The sequence below is a fragment of the Rhagoletis pomonella genome, unplaced genomic scaffold, assembly GCF_013731165.1.
Source record: "Rhagoletis pomonella isolate Grant_MI unplaced genomic scaffold, Rhpom_1.0 Rhpom_scaffold_00005, whole genome shotgun sequence".
NCBI lineage: Eukaryota > Metazoa > Arthropoda > Insecta > Diptera > Tephritidae > Rhagoletis > Rhagoletis pomonella.
In genome coordinates, this window is record NW_023458559.1 from 55,816,173 (window position 1) to 55,832,727 (window position 16,555).

The window sequence follows — 16,555 nt, forward strand, 5'->3', positions numbered from 1 at the left end:
AAAAAAAACACACAAAACTTTGCTATTTTTTACATAATTAATTATTACTATTTTTATTTCTAGTTATACATACAACACTTACACTAACGAACTTGCTTATATACATACACACTTATTAAAATAATTTACATTTAGTTTTTAAATTTTTTCGTTAATTTAGTTTTATAGAATTTTTTGTTTTAATTTTTTTATTAAACTAAATAAAGTGTATTTTGTTTGGTGAAGAAGTCTTATGATTTTTGCAACTACAATAAGCGGACTTTTGTCCCAAAAAAGATATATGTATATATTTATATATATATTTTTTTTTTTATAAACATTTAGTGTATTTTTTCACAAAATATACATAAATATATATTTCTTAATTTTATTTGCTTGCTTACGCTTTTCCTAAATTTTATTTAACTGCACATTTACCTATTAGAAAGCATTTGTGGCGCGTTAACTCATTTGTTGTTGTTTACATTTGTGTTTACTTATATTTCTTAAGTTTTATTTTACATTAAAAAAAAGTTATAACCAAAACTAGTCTGGTGTCTGCTGACTAGATAAATTTATAAAAGTTTTATTTTTTATTTATGTGTATTTTGGACCCCTAACCGCCAAAAAGATATAAGCGACGTTTAGCAATTTTTTTTTTTTATTCAGAAATACTCCCAGAGCATCTAGATGCATTTCTGCATCAAAGAGAAAATTTTGATTTTGGCAGTTAGGGCTCGTTTTATTTACGTTTAGTTCTGCAGTTTATCTACGTATTTTCTCGCGTTCATATGTGTGAAAAGCTTCAACTATTATAGAAATTGGGATTTTGTGAAAAAAAAACGGAGAATTAACTTCATTGACACCGCGAGGGAATAAATTCCTAAATACATATGAATATGTAAATATGCGCACAGATGATATGTATATAATTACATACAAAGAAAGTGTAAGTATATAGAAAAAGTATGTATTTAAGCATTGCTATAAAAATGTTATACGTGTGTTCTGTTTGAGATCAAAGGCCTCTTTTGAGGATTTAAAAAAAATTTGATATTGAGTCTAAACATATTCGTTATAAGCAGAGAAAGTTGCTCGAAAATTTCGCTTTATAAAACCCTTCTCAACCAGGAGTTTTTACATATGTACATATTTCTAGATATGTACGTAATCTAGTTAATAAACATATACAGGCGCTTTTTACTTAGTTGATCTTTTTTTTGTCAAATGAAGTGCCTAATAGTATTTAGCAAATAATTTTAGAAAGTTTTTAAATTCACTTGAAAGGAAACTGTTAAATGAGCAGCTATATCTCAGAATCACCGACTGGGTTCAGTGCATTACGAAAAAACAATATTTACTGACAGAAGCTGCAGCTCCTTTTATGCATGGTTATGAAGCGGATATAACTAAAAAAAAATATTATTTCTGACGACTACTTCGACCTAAAAGGCGCAATGCAATTTCTTTTCAGCTAACTAAAAAAACGTATAATTTCCAATTTTTAACCCTCTCCTGAAACTTTTCTCTTCAACACGCCACACATACTATTACAATACAAATCAAAATCTATTTTCTCCCCACCATCGTAACTCTCTACACAATGCTCTCTCGATCACGCGTACGCGCCGCCGTTGCTGCGGGCATATCGGTGAACACATGCGGCGCGTGAACACCACTTGGCACCACGCGCCGCAACGACGATTCGCTCGCCCGCTTACTGTTACCCTGTATGATGCGCCAAATCCACGTAGTGAATGTATTACCGCTGCGTGTCGCTGTCGTTGCACATGTCGCCGCTGAACCGGATGCACGACTCCCATCAATGTCGGGCGCGTAGCTGACACTGTTGTGCGCGGCGTGTCCGCAGATGTGCGTGGTGCCACCAAGCATACCACGACCACTATTAGAGTTCACCAGCATTGCATCACCGATTCTGACATTTTCAAGTGTCTCCAGTGAACGCCAACGTTTCGTAAGCGCAAGAATTTCATCGGGCGGACTGGTGAGTGAGGTCTGTCGTTGAAGCAACGGTGATTGCGCGTCTTCTTCTATGGTCATGCCACCATTGCAGTTGTTGTTGAGGTGCTTGTAGGGCAGCAGCATGCCGCCAGCGACTCCAATACCGACACTAAGGCTGCCGCCGGATATAACGTGCCCACCACTGCGTCGACGATTTAACAGCGTGGATGCGACGGGCACCACAGTCGGTTGTAGGCTACCACTGTGCCCGCGACGGCGGAGGCCGCCATTATCACGCATCAGCAGGCCGACATCGTCGTCGTAGTCCTCGCCGTCCATATTGTTTGTGTCAGCGTTCGCAGTAGCTCCGTGCTCCACCAATGGGGCCACACCATCGACGACTTCGTCACACTCTATACCATTTATATTCGCGTTTTCTGAATCGTTGTTTTTGCTCTCTCTCGCACCGAGCGCCGCCACGGCATCCAAGGAGCGCGAGTTGTTCTTACACAGTTTGGACGGCGGCAGTTTGACGGGCTCGTTTCTCTTACGCAACTGCATTGGCATGGGGTCGAGGGAGCGTGTCTCGCGCAGTAGTATGGTTTGCGCTACCGTCGGATGCCGACTTATATCACTGAACTCTTGTACGGAGGGTGAGGAGGCTAGCCTTTCGCTTATAATACGGCGATGGGGACGCACTAGCGCAAGCGGTTTGTGGCTCGGTGAGCTGGCAGCGGAGTGTGCCGCACGATGTGCGCTTACCGGCAGCGCACCACCAATGATGCTCACTACGCCAATGCCACAACTCCCGCTACCACTGCCACCTATCACGCCACTGCCGCCACCAACACCACCGCTATAATTATCACCATCACCATCACCATCCGCACCATACCCATTTACGCACTCATTATCACAGTTCGTTTCGTTTTCGGAATGCTCCAGCGTGTTGCGTGAACCGTGCGCCGACTCGAGCAGCGTGCAAGTTTCGCCGACACTCCCACTCCGGCCGCCGCTGGCGCCCGCACCGCCGTAGCCGCCATAGTAGCTCATTCGCTCCGGTATGCTGTTGCCGCCAATGCCATTCAGCGACGGCCGATCGTTACGACGCGACGACAGGTAAGGTGAATCGCGTGCTACATGATATGTGGAACCTTGCAAACTATAATTGGACTCGATATCGGTGCGTGGCACCATCGATGTGCGCCGCGAGCCAGCGCCATAGTAGTGCATGCCTACGATGCTCGGTTGCCGCGAATCGCTATTCAGCTTTGGGCTCTTGCGCGGTCGGCAGAATAGAGGCGGCGGCATGTCAGTCATGTCGACTGGTTTCTTCTGTATGGCCTTCTCTGTGGCGCCTGTTAGCCAGTATGTGACCACCTCGCCCTTTCCCTTCATCGCCACCAGCCCGCGTCTTTCGGTCACATAGCCGTCAAGCTTGTCGAGTGCCTCCTTGCACTTTCCTGATATGTGTATTTTCAACGCTTCGCCGTTGGACTCCATGCGTGAGGCGGTGTTTACTGTGTCGCCGAAGAGGCAGTAGCGTGGCATTGTCAAACCTACAACGCCGGCCACCACGGGCCCCGTGTGAATGCCAATGCGAAGCTTGAGCGTCTCATTGGGACGGTGTGCTATGCGATGCTGTTTGACCGCATGCAGCAGCTCCAGTGCCATGGAAGCGATCTCACCTGCGTGTCGATCGCCGTTCTTAATTGGCAGACCTGAGACCTTTAAGGGAAATTAGATAATGATCATATTAGGTGAACGCGCTTTTAAATTCGGGTATTTTGCATGAAGTAGAAAATCTCCAGATAAAACTTACCACCATGTAGGCATCGCCAATGGTCTCCACCTTGTACACATCATAACCGCGTATGATACGATCGAAAACCGTATAGAGATCGTTCAAGAAATTCACCACTTGCAGTGGAGTACTCTCCGCTGACATTGCAGTAAAGCCCACAATGTCGCTGAAGTAGATCGTGACCTGCGAAAAAAAAAAACGAAAACAAAAAACTATATAAAAACCGGAGTCCCTTGCGTTGAATCATTTTAAATGCGCCTACCAAATCGTAGGACACTGGTTCGACCCCTTGCCCCATTGTCAGCTTCTCCGCCACAGTGCGCGGCAACATGCGATGCAATAAATCTTCTGTTTTGCGCTTCTCCTCGCACAACATACGCGTGCGCTCAGTCACAATATCCTCCAAGTTGTTGGCATACTTCTCCATCATTTCCATCATTTGATCCATAATATTTTTCGTCTTGCCACCACGCATTTTCTTTAAACGATTGCTAAACAAAATAGAGGAACATTAGAGATATGTATAAAAAAGCAAGAATTAAAATTGCTGAGCTTTACCAAGAATACTATTTATCGACGGTCTTACCGTATAGTCGGAAAATCAGGTCTTATCTCCGGATCCTCACTCCAGCAATCTTTTATACAGTCCAGCACATAATCAGGGCACAATTCGTGTTCGCGTATGCATTCCAACTCGGGACGAAAGGGTATACTGCCAGCTAATGGCAGCTCCTTCACGCGATCGACAATTTCCTTTGGTTCGTAGGCTACCTGCCCGAATGGACCTTTTCGACTAACTATTTCGTACATAATTATGGCGAAGGCATAAACATCCCCTTTTTGCGTGCCATACATGTGTGGATTGCGCAGCAATTCGGGTGCTTTCCAAAATTGATCTGGTAATTTTGAGAAAAAATTGTGAGTTTTATAGGTATAAGGATAGTACGAAAGAGTAAAGATTTAAGATAGCAAAAAATTTGCCGCGAAGTTTCTGATGTTCTGATTACGTCTACGGAAAACTATAAGCATTACGGTCTTCCAAGCAAGTCTTCAAATTTCGAAAACTTAAATTCACCAGATAGTTTGACCGTCTCCAATATTTATAAGCCTGTTGAGAAGTAACAGGATAATTATGCTAAGTCTAAAAGGTTTGTAATACTCTGAGTTCCACCCTTGTGGTAAAGAAAGCGTACTACTTAAGTCTAAATATATAACCAAAAAATTGTAATATTGCCGTTCAGACGATTTTTTTCACCTTTAAGCGCTCAAAATCCCCAGCGTTTAATGAATTAAACCTCCAACACTTACTTCTATAGTGCTGATGCTCTCCTATCGACTCGCTCTCCGCACAATTTCGCAACTCGTGCAAACCGAAATCGGCTACTTGTAACATCCATCGAGAGGTCACCACACAATTCGACGATTTCAGATTTCCATGATACATCAGCTGCGAATCGTGTATATATATCATACCCTATAATATAGAAGGATTAATATACGAAAATCTCCGTTACGTACACTATGCAATACTCACCTTAATTAAATCGTGTATCAGAGAAGCTATAAACAAATCATCCAACTTGATGTCCTCATTCTCGATTATATCATAGAGACTGCCCTTGGCACAGTAATCGGTGACTAGTAGTATACGTGTCGGCTCCACACAAGCCCCAATAAAGCTATTTATATTATCATGGCGTAGTTCGCGCAGCAAACGCATTTCTTTCATTATTTCGCGCGAGATGTCCCGCTTCCGTGGGAACTTCAACTCTTTGATGCGTACAACAGCGCCGCGTAGGCGTGCCGTCGAAGTGAATACTTGATTTGAGCAACGTGAACCAAACGATTGGGCACTCACTAAGCTCAACTGTTTGCCGGCGCGTTGTTTTTGTTGCGGTTGTTAAATGTATTTTTGTTGTTGACATTGCCGAACAATGCACACCATTTATAGGCATTCGAGCGCGTCATATTGAGTTGAGGTCGTGCCAAATGAGCCAGCATTGAAGGGCGATTGACGACATTGCGGTTGTCGTTAGGGCGGTCATTAGAGCGACATCGAATGATTGCAGATTGACGGTTGGATTGGTTGTGGGTTGTTGTCGAACGGCGTGTTTTTGTTTCGTGTTCATCAGTAGGTTGGATGGTTGGTTGGTTGGTTGATGGCAGCAGCAGTGACATGTTAACGAGATCAGAAAGGATAATCAAGAGGAGTTAGTGATGCGGTGACAAAGGTTGCAGCAAGTGGATGCTAATGGGGTCTGTGCAATTAAGCGAGCAATGAAGAAGAAAGTCTTCATCGTATTTTTCTGTGGTGAGCGATGAGGAATCATATGACTGAGGTAAGCAACTACAAATAGGGATAGTGGAAACAGGTACATACATACATATGTACATACATAGACGAGTTACAAGAAAATGAATGTGAGTATGGTTCATCAGAGTTTCTTGTTAGAAAGGTTGTTTTTAAGCAAAATTTTTTTACTTGAATTATTTACTCGTTATTGATGAAAAATTATCGATTATTGCTATCGGTATATTCATCGCCATGTGTGAATATGATTAAGCGATTATAGCGGTATAACTAACGATTTATTTGTATCGTTGTACATTATCGGTCATATCTATAGCACGCCATTTCAAAGTGATATTGTGTGCCACTTATGTTTATTTATTTATTTTGAAGAATTTTCAATTAAAATATAGTTCTTTCTCTAACAAAACCCATATTAACCCAAGTTTCGCTAGCGACAGGTTATGCGACGTATGCATAACTGGTCATTAGGCAATGCGCTACGATTAGTAATCGTCACTTGTGCACCAGGTAATCGCTAGCGAAAGGACAAAACACGCGCACGCTCTCGGTACACTTCAATGACATTGCCATGTTAAATTCGTTAGACATATTCAAGTCAAGACAAGTCAATTTTTTTTATAACTAAAATTAGTTTTTAAAAATCAAATTCCCAAACAATCATCTCAGATGATAGAAGAGCTTAAACTCAAAAGGTCTGCATAAAAATATTTGAGCATATTATCAACGAAATCAAAATAATGAGATTTTTGGAGTTATTATCAAATCGGACCAAATCACGTATGTGACCAAATCTCACGAGTTTTTTTTTCAGTGTCGTTCCTTTTTCTCAGCTAAACCATTCTTTTTGTATTTATTTCAATCAATGGGTTTCCAGAAACAAGTACAATACAGAATAAATCAAGTATTTGAACAATTTTACCTTCTTTTTATAACGTTGGGAAATTTTAAATAGAACGTTCATGTTAGGGCCAATGAAAGTTGGCAGCAAATACAGCATATCTGTGAAGTTTTAAGAGTGTGCCACCAAATTAAAAACAAAAATGGCACTATGCAGAACATCTATCGCAGCTATCTTGTAATTTTTGGATATTTAATAATTTTTCAATTTTAAAAGTTTAAGATATTTCAAAAAACCAACATTGAACGGTGAAAATGTTCTTGCGAAAGCTAACCAAACTAGAGTAATAAAACTAGTGTGCCACCAAATGAAAACAATTACATTGGTTATAAGATGGCGATGATTTGCGAAACTAAAAATTCCAATTTTACAGTTTTTATTGGCACACTCGAAGTTGCTGAGAAATATAACTAAACGCAAGATTTTTTTTTTTGTAGAAAGGTCTCTACATTCTAATTGCTTAGCACATATCAACTGCTGAGTAGAAGATCGACCTATCTCGGCAGCGAGTTCGAAAACGCCCTATCTCAAAAAACTTTTCAAGAACGCCTTATTTCAGAATTTTTTTGATGAATGCCCTGTTTCAGAATTCCTTTCAAAAACGCCCTATCTCATTTCGAAGTTAGATAGGGCGTTTTTGAACCGAATTCCGAGATAGGGCGTTCTTCAAACAAATTCTGAGATAGGATGTTTTTCAATAAAATTCTGAAATAAGGCGTTCTTGAAAATTTTTCTGAGATAGGTCGATCTTCCACTCAGCAGTTAATATGATAATTTTGCTTACAAGAACATATTCATTGTCACATACGATCAAATTTACAGTCAGTTTTTGGGGTAGCTATTGGGATTTAAGCCGTTATATTTGAACAGGTGATGCGCTATGGGTTGTAAAACAAAGTTGCATCTAAAAGTGAATTTCGTAAAAAATGTAACATACGATAATTTTGCGCAAAAGAGACGATATGTGTATACATATCCGTGGGCGAGTGAACACGTTAGCTAACTGTGTATGGTGCTACCGGGCGTATACGTTACATACAAAACTACATGTATATGAAAACGAGTTTTTATTTTGACTTTTTTTTTAGTAGATATATATTCTTTAAGTTTTCATTTTAAATTTCGCGATAGAATCTTGTACTTTATGCAAAACTAAAGATAAATGCGCCACCATTTTCCACCAAAAACACGATTTTGTCGAAAAACGAAAAAGTGAGATTTTCTCATGTATACCTTAATATTTTTCTGAAATATTTTGTCGAAAATCTTAAAATATAACAAGAGTTCACTCTTTGATGCGTGAACAGTGTTTTTGCTTTGGCTGCGAAATTTCAGACAGTTCAGCCGCAACGCGGTCTCAAATATTCGTTGCACTTCGTTTGTGCTGTCGTTTTAACTGCCGAAACAATGTACGATCAGAACAACTTGGCACAGTTTTTTTGCCTTTGCATTTCAGTTAGGGTTCCAGCTGTGCATTTGTGCGAAACTAAAAGTGCGAAACCATATGTTTATTGTAAAAAACTGTCGACTATTTCACATTTTCTCCCTTTCACTCAAACGTACGCAGTTTTGCCTTAAAGAGTGAACTCTAGTACAATAAATTTTAACTAAACTAGTGTCCGACCGAGCGGTGAAAATGCGAATTTAACTTTTATATTCATTTTACAATCCGACAGGTTCTGCATTTCACTCCCGGTGAATTTGAGTCAAGTGCGCTTTGAATTCAAATTGGCAGGGGTTCAAATTCACTCGAAAGTGAATTGCAGAACCTGCCCGAATATAAAATTGTTTAATATTAAGTGCTAAAAATAAAATATTAATGTGCCTAATTTTTAATGAAACACAATAAACAAGTGAATTTAGAAAAAAATCAGTGTGGAGTGTGGAAAAACCGAGCGTTCGGTTTCGGCCAAAAAATCGAGTTCGGTCGGACACTACCAAAAACGCTATCCTTTTTTTGTATGGAGAGTGATACACCCTAGTATAATTCTATATCGATATTGCAGTTTTATTTTTATTAGTATGTTCCTTTACTAGTTCTGTTTACAGAATTTAGTCAGGAATATGAGTAGTATAAGTCTAAGAAACAGACTAAATGTTTATCAATATGGTGATCGAAGTTGATATGAATAAACTTATGGAGATCGTTAAATTCCATGTGCTGTAATTTTTTTTTTCACAGTCATTGTACCGTTTTAATCTGCATTCGAATTTCTCATAATCGACATATTTATCGATGTCACCACTAATAATGTTATTGACAGCTTTATTTTAAATAATTCAGCCTTATCATGAGTTTCATTTTCCCCGAACCGGTTCACTTTTCACTTTTGGTTTACATGGTTTTACATGGGCGGATGACCAATTTTCGGGTGAATTTTCTCCAGGCGAAACTCAGGATAAGGCAGATTCAATTTTTTTTATTACATTTGCCGCTATGTTTATCGACATATTTTTTAATTAATTATCGATGTTGCTAATATACTTATCAATTTAATTAACGAAGCATTCCCATATATGCAGTTTTTAGACCAACCATAAACTATGTATATTACGGCGGGTCACTTTGTATGGGGAAATTTTTTCGACTATGAGTGTATCGAACAGAGGGATTGTACGTATAAATCTAAGCAAATTTACCGAAGGAACCATGGTTTCTTGTCATTTTGCTGTAGAGTGGTAAATAGATGTGCTCAAATTTTGTATAAAAATATGCTATAAGGGGTTTTTCTGGTACTTTTTTTTCAATTTCCACCAGAGGGCGCAACAGTAAAAATTTTCACATTTTCTTCGAAACCTATTTTCGTAATTTGGCCAACTCCAAATTGATTTTAGACCCATGGTTTCTTATGTAAATTTACTTAGAATTGCACGTTCGCACATAGCCAACAAAATTCTCGAACCTGTGAGAAAGGGGTTAGGTTGGAAGGCTTACGGCATTGACGCCCACAACGTGTTGAGTTTAAACACAGATTCGTTCTTCATGTGAATGCAATTTTCGTCCTTTTATTTTTCTTTTGGTTAGCTGCCGAGCAAACAGATCTCTTTGCTGCAGGCCTAGGCTGTTGGACGCTGCCACACTGCAGAAAGCCGAAATTGCTGTGCGCAATTTACATAAGTGCCTCTTGGTGCATGCACGCGTGTAAACAAATTTACATAGTCATACATACATACATATGTATGTTTTTTTACACAAACACATATGTACATAGATTTGTATTGAGGTGCATCGCCTCTAGCAACGGTGCGACGAAATTGTCACGTTCCTAGAGAGGCCGAATCGCAACGTGTGTGCGTGAAGGCAATGAAGCTGTGAGCGTATTCAAGCAGAAGATGTAAAAAATTTCCATTTACCACGACTCAATCGACAAACTGTTGACAATGAAATCGGCCATGATGCGTAAATATTTATTGGTTAGGACAACAGTAGAACAAAGATATGAGAGAAATCGCAAAGAGTGGCTGTTGTCGCAACGGATTAATTTAAATTTAATTGAACTACAATAAAAGCTGTATTGCTACGCAAGTTTATGTAACGATTACTTAAGGCGTATAGCTGCGAATCTGTTTTTACAGCATTTTTGAAAAAAAAGATATTGGCTCCGATTTTTATTTTTATCATATAAAAATATAGGAGTACCGATACAAAGACTGAAATTAAGCTAAATTATTATGGGACTAGCCTTGAGGTATCACCTTTCCGATAAAACTTGTCGAAAACGGTTGACGTGGTGTAAAGTTATCCGGTAGCATACATAAAAAAATATAAGCCGGTTAAAAATTAATCGGTTTTCCTCTAAATGAAAAACTCCAAGTAGAATGGCCAGGATTTGAGAGCAATTTAGACGGTGCTCTTGCCCAACTTTCTTTGTGTATGTATGTAAATTAATGCTGTTGTACGATAGCTTCGTAGGGTCTACGGTAAAAGCTTATTCATAGCCTGTGAGCAACATACATAAATCAAAAATTATTTCATTAACCAATTTAAAATTACAGGAGACTCATTCTAAGCACATGAAATCATTTACACTGAGAAAACAGTTTAGTTATGTCAACAAAATATTTTTCTCTCAACACATTATTCGGTTATGGTTACATTATTTGGTTATACATAGTTACCAAAGCATGTGTTTACAGAAATATATTTAGCTGACTTTTTTTTTTGAGTATAGGCCTACTCAAATAATGATGTAACAAAATACATACATACATACATATGTACATATCGACGGTACTTTTTCAAAACCTCATATCTTTAACAAAAAAGAATCTCTATTAATAACAGAAAATCATTTTTAATAACTTTTTTTCTACTGAATATTAAAGATTAAATACTTTTTATTTAATTAAGAATAATATATGTATAATGAATTGTAGCATATCCCAGCCTATTTTAAATTAATTTTACGAGATACGAAGTAGTAGTGATGTCTGAGATACGAGGTTTTGCCAAAATACGGTCGATATGTAAATAGGAGCGAAAATAAACTAAAGGTTGCACATACGCCAGCGTGTACCATACAAAACGCTTACAGGACAATTCAACAGGCAACTGTCTTTTGACTCATCAGTCTTTCGTAAGATGATTTCCAATTCTGAAAAAACTATCTTGATAGCTCTTTACGGTCTTTCGAAAGACTAATTGAAAGATCTTAGCGTTATGCTATTGGCCTTTAAGCAATAAGTATTTTAAAAATTAAATTAAATTAAATATATGTATATGTATGTATATTTTTCCTTTCACAACAAGAAGAACTAATAAGTAAAACAAAAGCAAATAAAAAATTAAATGAAAACGAAGCAAATTTATATAAAAATATTTTTAGAAATTTGAATGAAATTAAAAAAAAAACGCTTTTGAAAACTATTAAATAATAAGTTTAATTAAAAAAATAAATCAAAAAAGACGAAAACAAAACTTAAAAGTAAAAACATAAAATGTATTTTTCTTTTTAAAACTAAATCTAAAAATTAAAAGATAATTGAATTAAAAAAGACAAGAAAGTAAAAAAAACAAGATCCTAAAAATTTGATTAAACAATAAACAACAAAAAAACAAATGAAATTACAAAAAATTTAATTGTAATAGAAAAAAATCTTTTAATAACGATCAACTCTAAAAATTAAAAGAAAGTAAAACTAAAAAAAAAGAATAATATTTAAAAAAGATCAAAATAAAATAAGTGCTTAAAAATGTGACGAAATTAAAAAATATTCTTTTTGGAAATTAATAGAAAAATTAAGTAAAAAAATAAAATAAAATAAGTTTCTAAAACAAAAAAAAAGTGTATATATTTCTTATTGAAACAATATCTGAAAAAATTTAAGTAAAAAATACAAATAAATAATATCGCTGACCTAGACTCGAACTCAGATCTCTGGAACGGCACGCCTGTGGTTCGTTCACTCGGCCACAGCGTTGAATGATATAAAAACAAAAAATATAACCAAATAACTTTTCATCACGAATGGTGAACGAGAGAGCTTTTTTTCCAAGACTATTGTGCCAGAATAACAAATATCTTTCGAACTATCTTGCCATCAGTCTTTCATTTGTCTTACGAAAGACTTTTTACTTCTGCATGTCCTCAATACGGGTTTTTGCACTACCATCACTCACCTTGCTTGGCGATGAGACGATATCATTCCCCGAGTACCCCTTTATCTCTGATATGTCAATTTTCCACAATAGACCTTCAATTTCCAGCTCGATTTTCCATTTTCGATAAATGCTCATAGTGATGACACCAGCGCAAAATAACAGTAAGCCAAGTACACCAGCCGCTACCACAGATGTGATATGTCGATCGTCCTTTTTGCACAGCTCATTGGCGAAGCCACACATCGGCTCATCAAAGGGACGATCACCGCCCGATGGCCAATCAACGCGCACAGAGCCATTGATAAGCTTGTATTCCTGTGGTGTGGCAAAAAAAGTAAGAAAAAATAATTTTAAGTGACAAATGAACGGGCTTAGAGTGGATTTATGTAGTTATGTACATAATTACATACATTTTATTCACACTAAAAAGGGAAAACTAATAATAAAAGAAACGAAAAAAATGACGACTCACTCACTGGAATATCTTCGCCTTGTTGAAAATAGGCCACCGGCACCATATGAGAATTACAGGATACATTATCACTAAAATAGTGTTTGTGTGGCTTATATGCCAGTACTGAAAAATTGCCTTCGGAATCACCATTCTGGTCTATTTTAATCGTGGCACCAGTGATACCTGATTGACATTGGAAGGAAGACAAGTAAAAGTGTAAATTTTATTTTATATAAGCTATAAGTATGTACATTTTTTTAATTTAACATAAATTAATGAATATCTAGTAAATGTGCATATATATATATTGGCTAAAAAATATGTCCAGTTTTTTCATGATCAAAAACGTATGGCTTTTTAAATAAACCAAAAAATTATGCCCAGTTTTTAAACCAGCAAAAATATGTGTCCACACTGGACTGGCGTTCAGATTTGAATGATAAAAATTTGACTTATGTCCAATTTTTATTAACCAAAAATATGCCCACGGCCATAAGTTCTTCATCATTGAAAAACTGGGCATTATTTTTGGTTAATAAAAATTGGACATAAGTAAAATTTTTATCATTCAAATCTGAACGCCAGTCCAGTGTGGACATATATTTTTGCTGGTTTAAAAACTGGGCATAATTTCTGGTTTATTTAAAACGCCATACGTTTTTGATCATGAAAAAGCTGGACATATTTTTTGGCCAATAAAATTTCGTTGTCATTTAAAAATTGGACATAAATTTTATATCATTAAAAAATTGGTCAATTTAAAAACTAGACATATGGTTATATTTGTTAATTTACTGGGCATAATTTTTGGCCTTCTAAAATTAGGACCATAATTTTTGGTCCTTTAAAAGCTGGACATACAATTTTAGTTGTTTTAAATTGCAAAAAATTTATGTTGCGTTTTTAATATTACAAAAACATGTACGATCACTTTTTAAGCTAACGAAAATTTGTGTCTAGCTTTCATTTTAATGTGTTCAAGCGTCACCAAAAAGTCTCTGCTAATGATTATAGATAGTCGTTAAAAATTTTGATTTGTAATATTTTTCGGTGCTCATACTTACTTCTATAAGTACGATTTTTGATAATAGTCTCAATTATTCTAGTTCCGTTACTAGCTACATCGTATATCACATCATCCGTTAGTATGCGCTCCTCCTGGCGCAGCAATTTATCCAATGCCCAGGCATAGAGCTTAACGGAATCATAGAGGTAAGCGGCATATATAGAAACAAACTGCAAAAGAAAAACGGAAATAAAATAATAAATTAACGATTATCGATATATCTAGCGATAATGTTATCAGTTAATCTATAGATAATATCGATATACTTGTTTATCGACACTGGCGTCAGATAAATAAAAATTATGATTCGTTTTTTTTATTGATATCATTGACTTCCATATAATTTCCGATGAAATTATCGATGTGCTAATCAATACATATGTAAGTATTTGAGCATAATTTTATTATATAACTCGTGACTACTGTCATAATGATTTCGCCTAAAAATATGCCACAAAAAATAAGTTATATTTTAAAGGGGATGAAAACACATTGTAGGTGCTCACACCTGTCTGGTTATCAGGTTATCCTTAAGTGGTTATATTTTTAACCGATTTCCGAAAAAGGAGGAGGTTATCAGTTCGTCGGAATATTTCTATTTTTTTTATGTATGTTACCGCATGACTTTGGACCACGTTTTGCACTAGAGCCAAATACTTATCTAAACTTAATAAAATAATCGATGGATAATTATTTCAAATTTTGAGCGTCCCAGTTGATACATTTTTACTCTGTATATTATTGTATTGGGTACCGGCAATACAGCACATCACTAGCTTTAAAACCTTTAGGGATTTCTCGAGCGATTGAACTGTCAACATGATTTTGCGGCATATTTTTAATCGAACAGGTCACTTGGGCAAGTTTTGACATTTCGTGGAAATAGGCCTAGTACTCGTGTTTCTACATGTTTGTAAACCCTGCAACAGGGCACATACATACGAATTAGCATTGCTTTCAACATTCTCTTTAAAAAATACTCCACGGCGACTTCACACCGCAGGCAAAGATGTTTCACATCAAAAAACACCAATAATTGCTGTACAAATCTGCCTCTTCTCTATGCATGAAGCATATCTAAATGGTGCGACTAACAGCAGACAAGTATGCCATTGTTTTTAATTGTGTTCTCCCTCCCTACTTCTCTCTTACTTACTGCTCTCAGCAATGAAAACAATTGACTCCTTGTTAGCATACTTATAGGCACCTTCATTGTCAACAAAGACAACCATCAACATTCAGGCCAAATGTTATTGCTCCTCGGGCAATGGCGCACCTCTAGTTACTTGACATGACTTTTAACATTGGCAGTTTATTTGTTTGTTGTTTGACAAAGGCGTGCGTCGCACAGTGCGTAATTTCGCCGATTTACGGGAAGGAAAATCATAGCGCCCACAATTTTTGCTCTAGAAATTATTATTTTTTAGTTATTAAAAATTAAAAGTTATATATCTACATATGTACTATGTTATTTATGGTCGAATCTGGTTTATTTTTTCAAAGTATATTGGTTGCATATGCAGGAATATTTGCGCCAAAAATTTAACGCTTATGTGCCCCCGGGGTCGAAATATTTTGAAAGCCCGTATTTATTGACCGATTTCGTTAAAATTTGTGACATAGTAATAAACAAAAAGCTGTCGATGATATACAAAAGTACTCACTTAGTATAAAATTGAGGGGCTAGGCCCACATTTACCACTTTTAGCCACAGTTGAATACGATTGGACTACAATTGTAATCCACGCGCCTAATTAAATACGTGAAATTTTTTGTCAAGTGCACAATTTGGAAGTTTTTCTGTTTGAACAATGAGATAAGTTTTATAATTCCAAAACACAAATCTTAATTCCATACAAAAAATTTAACTTTTGTTCATTTTAAATTTGCATTGAATTGTATGACTTTATTGTAGTGCAAATTTAAACAATTTCAGTGTTTCCATAAATTAAGATTTACTTTTTTTTTTGTATTTGGCTATTTTCTCATATCTCAGAATTTAACTTTATTTTATAAGCAAAATTAAGGCTATTCACTATGTGCAACAAATATTTCACTATAGAGAATTATATGTTGTTTTACATGGAAATTGAAATATATGATGCAAAAAAGATATATTTGGAACATAGACAAAAGTCCTATGGATGAAGAAGATGAAGATAAGCTTATTTTTTTATAATTTTGAAATGATCGCTTGGGAGCTAGTAAAACCGCAAATTGAACACCGATTGCTGATGTGTCAAGAGAAGAGATCTTACAGCCTCCACGAGCCGACACACAAATCTACATCTGTTTTCTCGCATACGAGATCTTACCGTAGATAAATTTTTGACCGTTGGCATTTCATCGCATATCATGTCAGTGCGAATATGTTTTTTATGTTTTATAAATGTGGGTTGTGCTTTAACAGCACTTCTCCGAATTACACCACATCTCTCTTACTCGGAGTTAAAATAAAATATGAATAAAATAGTTG

The 16,555-nt window shown here is 36.5% G+C and overlaps 1 protein-coding gene across 5 annotated transcripts in view; it reads right to left on the minus strand.

The window, feature by feature from the left end:
* Positions 1-730: 730 nt before the first annotated feature.
* The window catches only part of LOC118739262 (receptor-type guanylate cyclase Gyc76C-like), a 161,774-nt gene continuing 145,949 nt past the window's right edge, over positions 731-16,555 (minus strand). For 3 of the 5 annotated variants that reach the window (XM_036470493.1, XM_036470494.1, XM_036470496.1), the window contains 9 exons: positions 14,078-14,249; positions 13,036-13,196; positions 12,578-12,874; positions 5,280-5,612; positions 5,054-5,219; positions 4,332-4,641; positions 4,008-4,236; positions 3,764-3,928; positions 731-3,669 (listed from right to left, as the gene is read on the minus strand). In XM_036470493.1, coding sequence (XP_036326386.1) covers positions 1,576-3,669; positions 3,764-3,928; positions 4,008-4,236; positions 4,332-4,641; positions 5,054-5,219; positions 5,280-5,612; positions 12,578-12,874; positions 13,036-13,196; positions 14,078-14,249 — 3,927 coding nt within the window. In that variant the 3' untranslated portion in view covers positions 731-1,575. The remainder of the gene's footprint in view (positions 3,670-3,763; positions 3,929-4,007; positions 4,237-4,331; positions 4,642-5,053; positions 5,220-5,279; positions 5,613-12,577; positions 12,875-13,035; positions 13,197-14,077; positions 14,250-16,555) is intronic. The other 2 variants (XM_036470492.1, XM_036470491.1) reach the window with 1 other exon arrangement.